Raw genomic sequence first — 13750 nt, 5'->3', positions numbered from 1 at the left:
GGTTAATATATATATATATATATATATATATATATATATATATATATATATATATATATATATATATATATATTATTTTTTTATAGGCTTATAGCCTATATAACATTTAGTTTAGCAATAACTAAAGTAATTTATGTCATGGTCTGTCTAAATATTCAATTCTGATTGGGAATGTGTACAATAGCAGAGGTAATTCTAAGTTGGCTAACATACCGTTCTGTATGAGCCGTTTTCATCATGAAGCGCAGGCGCGCACATACACACACACACACACACACACACACACACACACACGTCACTCGCATACAGAGATCGCGCTGCAGATTCAGGAGCACGGAAGCTGGTTATCAACGCCGCCCCGCGACTTTAAAGGGGGGGTGAAACACTCAGTTTCAGTCAATCTCATGTCAATCGAGTACCTATAGAGTAGTATTGCATCCTTCATATCTCCGAAAAGTCTTTAGTTTTATTATATTTATAAAAGAAATATGGGCTGTACCGAGTCTTTCCAGGAAAAAACCTCTTTTACTGTCTATGGAAAAAAACGAGCGCCTGGAGGCGTATCGTGTGGGCGGAGCTAAAGAATGACGAGCGGTGACGTCCTCAAGCGTGGAGAAGCCCATCGCTATCGATCTCAGCTAATACAGATATGATCCAGAATCAGATCCGGAGGCTGAAATAAATTGAACAGGAGAAACAGCAGCATCAGGACGTCCGTCTCTGTGGTATGGACTGTATTTAGTGGCCTGTCAACATTTGTGTGTGTTTACTCGCAGTTTATGAGGACATGATTCGGTTTATGGACTATTGTATGCAACTAAACCTTAGCAGTAGCAAGCAAAACGGTTTTGCACGTCAGACTAGTGTAACGTTATACAGAGAACAACAATGGAGTCCGTTAGCGCATTTGAATGACGAAGCACGCGATCGTGTCGTTTACTGATGTTTACTCACGCGACGATAGCCGACAGCACAGACATTTGAAGCAGTTTTACTCACCGGCTGCTTCCAAAGCACGACCGAACCTTTATCGCTGGGACCGCTCCGTCAAAAACACACTTCTTTGGTATGATTTGGTGAAGTCCTGACAGCAGTGACCGTGGAGATCCACTTTGCGACGCGACTGAAGCGATGTTGTGAAGCTTCCCGTCATTTCTGCGTTCAAATCGGTTCAAATGCAGCGCTGCCTTCCCAGAATGCTGTGCTGAAGCGTTGAAGTCGCTCGACGTCACCCATAGGGATAAAGTGGATCGCGGCGCGCGACATAAGTCTTCACGGATCGACTGGATCTGCATCTGAGAGAGTGTTTACGGCGTGCATTTCCTCTCTCGCTCTAGTCGCGCGCGCACCCTACCGGGAGAAGAGCCGTACGGCCCACACAAGGACCTTCCGCTCTATTAACGTCAAGTCGACCCATACTCGAAAAAAACTCTCCGAAACTTGTGAGAAACCGGAAGGAGTATTTTTGACACAGAAATACTCCATCAAACGTCCAACATTAGTTTTTGAAACTTTGACTATGTTTAGGATGTCGCGATATGACACTTTTTTTATCATGTAAAAATGTATACTGGTATTATCGCGGACGATATAATATGGCACACCCCTACTACAAAAAATTACGAAATACCACAGGAGCAGGACACAGATCAACTTCAACATAAAAGTCCCACAGCGTGCCAGACACAGAACAGATGTGACAATTGGTTAAGACAAAGTTGCTGAGTTTGGCTGGTTAAGATGCTGAAGAACCAGAGCAATGTCTGATATGACCGAAGACTTTCTAAATACTAAATTGGGATATGGCAATATTATACTTAACAAATGATTAAAAATAAAGGTCACAAAAGTTTTTTTTGGCAGTCATCCCATTGAAGAACCATTGTTTGGAACCTTTCAGTGAAACGTTTTAAAAATAACCACTTTTTATAAGTGTGAGGAAACATTTGAACATTTTCCCACTATAAAGACACTTTTGTGATGGATAATATTTAGATCCCTTTATTTTTAAGAGTGTTAAAATATTATAAGTGGAGTTTCCATCAGGAAGCCTATTGGCCGTATAAGATCCGGTTTTGATGCCTCAAGCAACAAGATATGCTAAATTTGCTTCCTGAAATCTTCTACGACCTGAGATGAACCTATAGCTCTCCATCCCCCTCTCCCGGCCCATAAGGATCAATGATAAAGCTTATCCGGGCTGAGCTGCAGCAGTCTCTGATAGTCCCATCATAACTAAGCTGCTCAGGACGCTGTAATTGAAATGAGAAATACAGACAGATCAGACAGATCTTAAAGAACAGAGATCAGGATGTCTGAGGAGCTCTTCGGAACAAAATATGTATATTTTGTTTCTCATTAAAAAATATTCTCTTTCACTCACATTAAATACATCACATTACGGAAAAATACTTCAAATACTTTTTTAAAACAATGTCCTGGCACAAAATCTCCTTTCCATGGCCACCTGAAGACCCAGACAGGTCATTAGTCTGTCAGAACGGATGCATTCGGATCTTTGTGCGATGGCAGATCAGCCTGAGAACAACCTGGCATCAATAACCATCGGCAAGTAAGAGTTAGTTAAAGGAGCGGCGGCACAGAATATCAGTCAGTGGGGTTTAATTTTGAACGAGGCCAAGATCAGGTTTACCACTGCGACTGCAACTCTAGATACTCAATTACACAGGGAGAGAGAGAGAGAGAGAGAGAGAGAGAGAGAGAGAGAGAGAGAGAACGAGAGAGAGAGAGAGGGGGGGGGGGGTATCAGACCACCAAAGCAAACAGTACTGAAGCCAGGCAGGCCGCCAGAGACTTTCCATTGCTGTGTCATGACATGCTTGTGCGATAAGCTCAAGAAAACTACTAATATGTGCCAAACGCGCCGGGCAGAGCGCCACAGCTGAACATGCATTATTCTCCTGAATTTGGAATTCATTCACTAAAAAAGCGGGTTAGACAGTTCTCATCAAGTTTTTAAAGGGATAGTTCTTCTAAAAATAAAATATGAATTTAATCACTGCCATGTCAGTCCACACATAAGGCGTTTCTCAATGTCAAGGAAGGATCCTCGGAAGCCAGAATTCTAAGGATGCCACGTCATCGACATCCGACTAAGGACTGTTCCAATGTCGAGGATCCTCGAATTTCAACCAAGGACTGAGTCGTTCATTCGAAAAATATGTCATATACAGAAAAGGATGCATATGAGTAGCCTTCGCGCACTTCGCGTTCTCAAATCACCCACAATCCTATGCGCGCAGCTTCGCTATCTTCTGACGTTCCCGGAGTCGGAGCGTGAACGGGGCAAATATGCTTGTATCGAAGTTTGTTGATGGGAAGGAAGGAGGCGGGAACCGGCGAACGTTCAACAACTTTATTATAAATAATAAACAAAACGAAAGTAACACAGGGAAAACCCTCACGGGCGACTGCCCGCACACACATAATAAAACAATCACTTTGCCGTGAGCTGAGACCGGTGTGGCGGCGATAAGCTGCCGCTCATTATCACTCCATCAGCCGGCTCTCACGGTCCCTCACCTCGCTGATTGCCACAATGCTTTTATTTACGTTACCAAACATTTGTTATAACCGTAGTAAATATACGTAAAGTTTAACGTTTAAATGCCAGTACAAATTACTACTGTATTGATATAAAAATATATACAAATGACGTTACACATAATGTTATTGATGGCCAACGGACCTTTTCACTGACGTAATGACGCACTTGACGTGCACTTGCTAGCCTGTTCCATTTGCGTGTTCTTCGTATCCTAATGAGGAGCCTCGCCTAGCCTCTGAAGGAAGTGACTTGGAAGGATCTGTCCTTCCAAGGAAGCATCCTTGACATTGAGAAACACCTATTGACTGTAGTGCCCGTGAGGTCACACTATGAAGAGCAGTTCTGAAGTGTAAAGTAGGGTCGAGCTGGCTGTTGCCATCTTGGCAGTGCCTAGATAACTGAAAATGGGCAAAGAGGCGGAACGTGAGTTCATGAGTTCTCAGCTGGTAAAAATAATGCCATATGTACACGGATAAAATGATTGCGTTTAATCCGCACACAGCACTGTTTTGAATGTACGGTAAGGAGCTCCTGTGTCATATAAGCCGACCAATCAGGTTGTGACCGTCTCCCTATGCCTTTGGTTCGGTAACTTTAGGTTCGCTGTTAAAAATGCCAGTGTGAACGCTAAGCGGACCAGGACTATATGTTTTGTTTTTGTTTTTTGGTCCGGACCAAACGAACCAAACTAACCGAACTACTTAGTGCGAACTAAGTGTGAACGCACCCTGAGGTTAAATTGTCCTGAAAAAAATACTCACTTGTATTGTTCACTGTCAAATATGAGCGCAATGGAAACAAGTGGAAGCGTTTGGTACTGCGGCCAAACAAATTCTTACTGAAAGCTGAATTTTTTTGTTCAAAAAAATTCAGCTGGCTGTTGCCATCTTGGCAGTGCCTAGATAACTGAAAATGGGCAAAGAGGCGGAACGTGGGCGGGGCTAAGGTGACGTGATGACTAACAGACGGCAGACAAACGGCAATCCACCTGTCACTCAAAGTGGCCACGCCCTTAATTATGCTCAACTTTAATGCTTTATGTAATGTAAACAAACGAGTTATAAAAAAATGAATCCCCTCATTTGTCGTCATGAAGGGCAAAATTAGCCGTATAGACCAATACCACAATTTGTACCAAGCTGTAAACATGTTTTTTTCTGCTGTAAAGTTGGCCATTTTAACATGGGGCTCAATGAGATTTTGCTCCTTCTGGAGCCTCTAGTGGCCATTTGATGAATTACAGTTTAAGTCACGTATGTATTGGCTTCAGCAGAAACTGGGGGAGGTTGCCGCTTGTGAAACACACCGTAAAAATGTAAACAAGCACAGAAAGTGTCAAATTCAATTCTCTTTCACGACTTATTGCGCTTGAATACACATGTAAATGGTTATGTCTCAAGTGAAAGTAAACAGCTCAGGGTGTAATAATAACATCAAAATTAGTTTATGAGGGTGAGTAAATTAATCTTCACTATTGAAATGCATCCATTTTATTAGTTGTAATGTACTCATTAGCTAAACTTGCTCACATTTCATGGTGATTTAACACTGAAATTCACCATTTTCTCCAACACGCTGTAATCAAATCACTTTGAGGCCAATAAAAGTCTTGCTTTCTCTATGGAGCTGAAGGTGAGTCTGGTGTCTGAGTTGGCAGTGTATCACAGAGACGTCTGGGGCCACAGGGACGACGCTCCTTTAGTTACTGAGATCCACACGGCATCAGCTGTAATTAACGCACGGCTTGTGCACTTTTGGGTGCTTGTGCATGCAAAACATGCTAGGAGTTTTTTTAAATCACTCCACTAAGGCTGCGTTTACACTGGTGCAAAAAATCAGATTTTTACTTCAATCTGGCACAGATCTGGATTTGTTGCACACCTATTCAGAGCATTTCCTGTATGTGAATAAAAGTACAAATATTCCATACTGTTGCTCAATCAATCAGCTAATAAAATCTGCATGTGCCATAATCTCAAAATAATTACCAAAAGCCTATGTAAAATAGTTTTAGATGGCGTTTAACACATCAGCTTCCTAAAGCATTTCATGTCAACAACCTAAATATACAATACTAGATTAATTTCTTCTTAACTCCTATGTTTCTGTGAAATCAAGGTGTCAAGCTACGCCTTTGAATAAGCGACCTCTAGCAGCGAAAAATTACATATTGTGCCTATAATCAATTCAACCAATACCAATAAGCTAAATAAATGATTTAATTAATTGTACAGTCACAAATAAACAAATCAAGTATTTATCCTCAATTTAACTCTCTGTTGCTGTTTGGTCACTTTCGACCTGAAAAATATAGTTATTTAAAATAATTTTTTACTTCAACGGAATGGTGTGACATTTGGTAAAGCTTTTGACACTTGCTGTGAAAAATAAATAAATCATGGACTTTAAGGGTGCGTTCACACTTGTCATGTTTGGTTCGATTAAAACGAACCCTGGTGCGGTTGCTCGGTTAGTGCGGTTCATTTGAACATATGTGACCGCTGCCATCTGAACCCTGGTGCGCACCAAACAAGCGGACCGAGAGCGTTAAAAAGACGGGTCTCGGTCCGCTTCCAAACCAACTCTGGTGCGCTTCGGTTGATATATGAACGCAACACGGACCAAAGACATGTAAACGGACCAAAAACCGGACGTAATGTCACAAGATGCGACGCATAGTCAGCTGATTTGAGGATGCGGAAAGATCGGCGTATCCAAAATGAGTAACGTTAACGTTAGAGGCCAAATGTGGAGCAACGAGGAAGTGCCTCATCAATATTTGGTCCGACGAGCATGTTTCGAAAATGCTAGAAAAATGCATAAAAAGCATACCTGGTTCTTCTCATCAAAGAACCTGTGTTGCCCATTATTAGCAGGTACAGACGACAGAACGGCCGTCTATTTTGCATAAAAGACGCCCGTCTCTTTTCTGCACAACGGAAAGGAAATCCTGCTGCTGTTTTGAATGTTTTGAACATTTTATGAGCTCTTCATGAGTTGTCAGCGGGTAAAAATAATGCCACACGCTTAAAATGACCGCGTTTAATCCAGCACACAGCGTTGTTTTGAATGTTTTGAACCTTTTATGAGCTCTTCATGAGTTCTCAGCTGGTAAAAATAATGCCATATGTACACGGATAAAATGATTGCGTTTAATCCGCACACAGCACTGTTTTGAATGTACGGCAAGGAGCTCCTATGTCATATAAGCCGACCAATCAGGTTGTGACCGTCTCCCTGTGCCTTTGGTTCGGTAACTTTAGGTTCGCTGTTAAAAATGCCAGTGTGAACGCTAAGCGGACCAGGACTATATGTTTTGTTTTTGTTTTTTGGTCCGGACCAAACGAACCAAACTAACCGAGCTACTTAGTGCGAACTAAGTGTGAACGCACCCTGAGGTTAAATTGTCCTGAAAAAAATACTCACTTGTAATGTTCACTGTCAAATATGAGCGCAATGGAAACAAGTGGAAGCGTTTGGTACTGCGGCCAAACAAATTCTTACTGAAAGCTGAATTTTTTTGAGATATGAAACTCAAATACGGAGCACAGCTTGTTTAGATTTATGGCTTTGATTTTCATACAGTTTGAGTGTAAAACATGGTTTGGAAAATATAAATTTCTGATAAAATGTTGAAATAATATTTTCTAATATTTTTCATAATAATAAACAAACTTAAAGCTGAAATGTTCATTTTAATGACTATGCTCTTTAAGAGCATTTCAGACGAGCTGTATGCTCACACATAATTGAATAACAGGTAATAAATAGATCATAAGTTCATAACTATTCCATAAGTATAATTAAAAATCCCCTAAAAATACAAAATATTATTCAGTTCAATTAATCAGTAAGTTCTGACTGCAACGCAAGCAGCACCAAAGGGTTAAACTCATTTTTTTTTAAATACATGAACCAATCAAACGTTTAATATCTACACTGTGTCACAACATGTCACACCTTGGGATGTCAGTAGCATGATTAAAACCCTATTAAGTTTCATATGTACAAATGCAACACTCGGTGAATAAAAATGAAGAGGTGTACTCACACGAGGAAGTGATACAGGAAGCACCTCAGGCCGGCTGGTCTCTCTAGGAAGTTATACACATCGCCCTGCATGCTAGTTTTGGCGTGGTAGGGGCTGTGCGTGAAGCGGGCGGCGGCCGGGGCGGTGGAGATGGAGCGGGGCTTGCTGTGCGCCGGTGGCTCCTTTGTGAGGCCATCTGGAGCCACGGGAGTGCTTGATCCATTATTCACCATGGGCTCCGGTTCCAGTGAAACAGGAGAGCGGGCTACGGAGAGGGACGTGCTGGACGCTGCTGCCTCCTCCAGGCTGTGCAGCGAGCTCGGCACCGGGAAACCGTGGCCATTGTGGCCGTAGTTCTTCAGCTTGATGCTGTTGCTGGAGGTGGACCATCCGAACGTACGACCACGGGATAAAAGAGGGGTCGTGCGGCCCAGTCTCTCCCCCATGGTGGGAATGAGTCCTGTGGGATGGTTTTCCAGTGAGTTCCTTGGGTCGTAACCGCTCCAAAGTTATGAATCTGTCACAATGCAATCTATACCTGCCATGTCACCAAACCTGTGAAGGGAGATCAAATTGAGGAAAGCGTTAAAGCAATGTCCTTCACGTTTTAATGCTGTTTACAGTCTGCGTTGCTTAGTGATCTTGTGTATTTGGTTGAGCACCAGTTGTTGGGACATACTCCAAGTCTGCTGGTTTAAATTAGGAGCATCTCAGACGGATTAATATTGCATGAGGATGTGCTGAAGATCACCAGACACATCCATAATCATCCACTGACAGCCACGAGTACCTTAAAGATCACACACTTGAATCAAATCTGTGTTTCTTATATTCAGTCAAGAACACTTTTTGGCTGTAGTGTTCCAGAGTTGAACACAAAAAGAGTAAAGAAAATGTTTATTCAGCAAGGATGCATTAACTTGATCAACAGTGACATTTATAATGTTACAAAAGATTCTATTTCAAATAGATGCTGTTCTTTTGAACTTTCTATTCATCAAAGAATCCTAAAACAAAAAAAGCACTCTTTTCTACACATATGTCAATCAGGGATATATATTAGGCAGCAAGTGAACATTTTGTCCTCAATATGGATGTGTTAGAAGCAGGAAAAATGGGCAAGCGTAACGCCGGCTTCACACTGCACGCGTAAGCAGGGCGTAAGCAGCGCGTATTTTTTTCGGCGCCCATGTTAATCAATCAGTGCATTCACACCGGCAGCAGAGGCAGCGCAGCGGCGCGTAGCAGGAGCAGAGCAGAAGCGGCAGTGCCGCGATCGTTTCGGCGCCAAGTCTATTTTTGACGCGCTGCTCACGATGAATTAAAGCCACAGTACATTGTTCTGATCTAAATTAACCTGGTTAACATGAAAAATAACACATTTAACCATGAAATAATTTAGTGAAGTGTTCCGTGTGTTTCTCAGTCACCATGACATCCGGCGCTGTGGAAGAAAAAAAAATTCTACACAAAAAACGAAGTCACTGCCATAAGTTTTTGCCTGAACTACAAAACTAATTTTAAATAATGTATGCCAGTTTAGCTTAAATTAAATATGAATTAAATTATGTATATATTATAACTATATGCTGGCATAACAGAAACGATAAACAAAAAGCAAGTGGTGTCACAGGCAGTGTTCTTCAGAGTGCACCTGTCCTGGAAAGACAGCAATGGATGACACTCTCATCGTGGAGGTTGAGAAGCACACAGTTCTCTGTGATCCACACAGTTTGCTTTATAAAGACTTGCAAGTGAAGGAAAAGGCATGGGATGAAGTTGGTGAGCGTGAGCGGCTCTTGGTGCTGATGGTAAGTCATTTTAAAGTGTTTTTGACAATCTTTCGTTGTCTCACAAACGAACAACTAAATATGGATAGGTAAATAGAATATACACACATTAATATAGCACACAAACAGATGTAGATAGACTATGATGTGCGTTATTTTGTCATTTTTTTAAAAACGTTGTTAGATAATTTGCTCATTTAGTTATTAATTATTCGATAAATCATTAAGAAGTTTCCTCTTAGTTATTACAGTGATTTATGAATTATCTTTAAGAGGTTTATGATGGGTAATGCATGTAAATTTGATGCCTATCCAATATTTCAAGACGATTTCCTGAAGTTTCTCTTTTTAGCAGTGTGCTTTTCATGGACATAGGCTATAGTGCGATGGCCTTTCTTCTATCAAAAACTCGCACTAAACTAAATAAAAAAAACATCAGAAACAAGTGAAACGATTTTTTAAAAATAATGATAAATGCTTCATGATAATCTGAATCTTTGCTTTATTTCCATTTCAAATACATTAAAGAGAAATGCAAACTTATCCATTATAGAGTAGCCTACTCTGTACACAACTGCGCGCGACAAACGCTGCCTGTGTGAAAGCAAAAAGTGCGCGCGCTGCTACTGCTTTACCCACGCGCTGCTTCGGCGCTGCCTACGCCCTGCTTGCGCGTGCAGTGTGAAGCCGGCGTAAGGATTTGAGCGAGTTTGACAAGGGCCAGATTGTGATGGCTAGACAACTGGGTCAGAGCATCTCCAAAACTGCAGCTCTTGTGGGCTGTTCCCGGTCTGCAGTGGTCAGTCTCTATCAAAAGTGCTCCAAGACGAACAGTGGAGAACCGGCCACAGGGTCATTTGCGGCCAAGGCTCATTGATGCACGTGGGGAGCGAAGGCTGGCCCGTGTGGTCCGATCAAACAGACGAGCTACTGGAGCTCAAACTGCTCCAGAAGTTAATGCTGGTTCTGATAGAAAGGTGTCAGAATACACAGAGCATCTCAGTTTGTTGTGTATGGGGCGGCATAGCCGCAGACCAGTCAGGGTACCCATGCTGACCCCTGACCCCGCCGAAAGCACCAACAGTGGCACGTGAGCATCAGAACTGGACCACGGAGCAATGGAAGAAGGTGGCCTGGTCTGAGGAATCACGTTTTCTTTTACATCACGTGGATGGCCAGGTGTGTGTGCGTGCGTGGCTTACCTGGGGAACACATGGCCCCAGGATGCACTATGGGAAGAAGGTGAGCCGGCGGAGGCAGTGTGAAGTTCTGCTGGGAAACCTTGGGTCCTGCCATCCATGTGGATGTTACATGCTCCACCTACCTAAGCATTGTTGCAGACTGTGGCGAGGTAAACGAGTGAGAGACATGGGAGGAGCGAGTGAGACCGGGGACGTGATCGCGAAAGAGCATCATCTGCGAGTCACACCAGTCTCGATTCCTCTCATGAGGGAGCTCGGAGGCATTTAAGGACGAGCGACACTAGTCAAGGACGAGAGAGGACCAGGCCTGGACTTTGTGTTGTTTTGTTTATGTTTTGTTATCTGGGTGCGGGCAGTCGTCCGTAAGGGGCTGCCCGCGGTTTACTTTCGTTTTGGTTATTTATTTCGAATAAAATTTGTTGAATGTTCGCTGGTTCCCGCCTCCTTCCTTCCCATCTATGAACGTTATTACACAGACCATGTTCAGCCTTTCATGGAAACGATGCTCCCTGGTGGCTGTGGCTCTTCCAGCAGGATAATGCTCCTGACACAAAGCACAAATGGTTCAGGAATGGTTTGAGGAGCACAACAATGAGTTTGAGGCGTTGACTTGGCCTCCAAATTCCCCAGATCTCAATCCAAAAGAGCATCTGTGGGATGAGCTGAACAAACAAGTCCGATCCATGGAGGCCCCACCTCACAACTTAAAGGATCTGCTGCTAACATCTTGGTGCAAGATACCACAGCACACCTCCAAGGGTCTAGTGGAGTCCATGCCTCGATGTGTCAGGGTGGTTTTGTCAGCAAAAGGAGGACCAACACAATATTAGGATCATAACGTTAGGTCTGATCGGTGTGTGTGTGTGTGTGTGTGTGTGTGTGTGTGTGTGTGTGTGTGTACACACATACATACATAGATATTTAGATGCCAACTTTTATTTATAGTTGCCTGTTGCTATTGCAATTTTACAGAAATATGTCTGTCAAATATATTCTACATATCAGAGAATAAACAATTGTATTTATTCAGAATTAAGATACAATTATGTACATTATTGTCACAAAAATTCCCTATCAGCTCCATATAATTCCAGCTAAACATCCAGTTCTGGTAACACAAATCGTCTCTGTTTATTGCCTAACAGTGGCACCAGCAATAAAAGGTTAACTTTGAATTGAATCAATCAGACCATCCAGACCAATAAACACAGTTTTTCTTCAGACAGAGCGAATGTGCCGAATAAGTGTCATCACCTAAGCTAGACTGTGATTTGACTGTAGTCTTCCTCAGACAGTCACGGATCAGTGAGGAAGAGCAGATAATGAGGTCAGTCTTTCATGAGATCTCCATCATGAGATGACCAGCGGATGGACACACAAAGCCACTGGAAAAAGCATTGTGAGAGGAGACAAATCGAAACAGGACCCTGCCATCCTCTCTGCCATGTCTGTCAGTCAGAGTGGCAGAGCCGCTGACAGAACCCGCGATCACAGACGACCGCTTTAAGCTCACAAGTTACGTCAAGAGACAGAAACCACTCACAGCCAGAGTGTGTCGAGAGGATTTACTGGACAGAGAGATAAACACACTCACACTTATTCATTTCTGCATCAAACACAAATGCAGCAAATCAATGAAGCCTGTCAAATTACTAGTAATAATTTCCTACAAATTTCTTGTCATTTATAAACAGTTTAAAATTATATACGCACGTGCGTGTAAAATTATTTACATTTTTGTTGTATGTATGTATGTGTAGGCCTATATATTTATATATATTAGTGCTATCAAATCAATTAATAGTACCTGGCATAAAAGTTTGTGTGTGTATATATATAAAATTTACAAATTTTAATCGATTTGACAGCACTAATATTTATATATAGATTTGCATGCATTTGCATAGATTATTGCATACATGCAAATATAGACATATTTGCAAACTTTTATGTGTTTAATTCTTTATATATATATATATATATATATATATATATATATATATATATATATATATATATATATATATACATATATATATATATATATATATATATATATATATATATATATATTTAAATTGTTTCAAATCACAATTATACAGTTGTTTACATTAACATTAGTTAACACATTAGATATCATAAATAACAAAAAAACATTTCATTGCAGCATCTTTATTAATCTATATTAAATATATTGTTCATTGTTATCTCATGTTGTTGTATACAACTTCTGATGTTAAAATAGTATAAATGTACAAATTAACTATAATAATAAAATGCTGTCTAAGAACTGTTATTTCATGCAATAACCCAAATAAAGCTAGGTATATCATACATTTCTATGTAATGGTGTTTTATTTTATTTGTAATTTTTGTATTTGTTTATAGACTATTTATATCCAAAATATGCACAATGTCTTGTAATATTTATACTTTGTATCTTTATATATAGACACTACAAAACACACACGCACGTATTTTAACTGTTAAATATCATATATCATAATTACAACGAGCTTAAATCCTTTCATTCCGTCAACGATGGACAACACCACTTTAAAGGCTCAAATGATGGAAATTAACTTTTATATCAACAATACCTCCAGCAGGGCTCCTGATATTTCTCGTGCAGGTCTTCATCATCTGAAGTGACGTTTAATCGCAGTGATGATGATGATAATGATGATAATGATGATGATGATGATGATGCGATGATGATGATGAGATGTGCTTTAGTGTCTGTCTTTGATGCTGCTGTGAGAGAAACACATGTGGAGATATGCTGCGAGCACGCGCACACCTGACAAACGGCTGCGCGCGCCATCGGCGTCTGTCAAGCATTTCAAAGACTTTTGAAATATTTGTCATGAACATTTATCTACAAAACATAACGTTTTACGTTTTCTGCAATGCCCCTACTGACACATCCAAAGAGGAATATGCCATATTATTCTTTATACACTTTCCTTACTGTTCGATTTAAAAAAAAAACTATCGAGCAGTGATTTAAACTAAATTGAACGTGGCCTTTTCGCGTCATGTTTGATTCGGTTTTAAAAAATAGTTTTAAAAAGTCTTTTAAAAACGCCTCTCAAGAAATTAAACGCAAAAAATGCTTGTGTTTCACTGTTATTCGCTCTCTTGTCTTTCCAATGCGTTT

The 13750-nt window shown here is 41.0% G+C and overlaps 1 protein-coding gene across 1 annotated transcript in view; it reads right to left on the bottom strand.

Annotated features, from left to right (window-relative positions):
* The window catches only part of kcnq1.2 (potassium voltage-gated channel, KQT-like subfamily, member 1.2), a 228019-nt gene extending 214795 nt beyond the window's left edge, over positions 1-13224 (bottom strand). The window contains exons 1-3 of the mRNA XM_067436799.1: positions 13191-13224; positions 8137-8153; positions 7620-8058 (exon numbers count right to left, since the gene is read on the bottom strand). Coding sequence (XP_067292900.1) covers positions 7620-8058; positions 8137-8143 — 446 coding nt within the window. The 5' untranslated portion in view covers positions 8144-8153; positions 13191-13224. The remainder of the gene's footprint in view (positions 1-7619; positions 8059-8136; positions 8154-13190) is intronic.
* Between the last annotated feature and the right edge of the window lie 526 nt (positions 13225-13750).

This window comes from Pseudorasbora parva, chromosome 25, assembly GCF_024679245.1.
Source record: "Pseudorasbora parva isolate DD20220531a chromosome 25, ASM2467924v1, whole genome shotgun sequence".
NCBI classification, from domain to species: Eukaryota; Metazoa; Chordata; class Actinopteri; order Cypriniformes; family Gobionidae; genus Pseudorasbora; species Pseudorasbora parva.
This window is presented reverse-complemented; position numbering and strand designations above follow the sequence as displayed.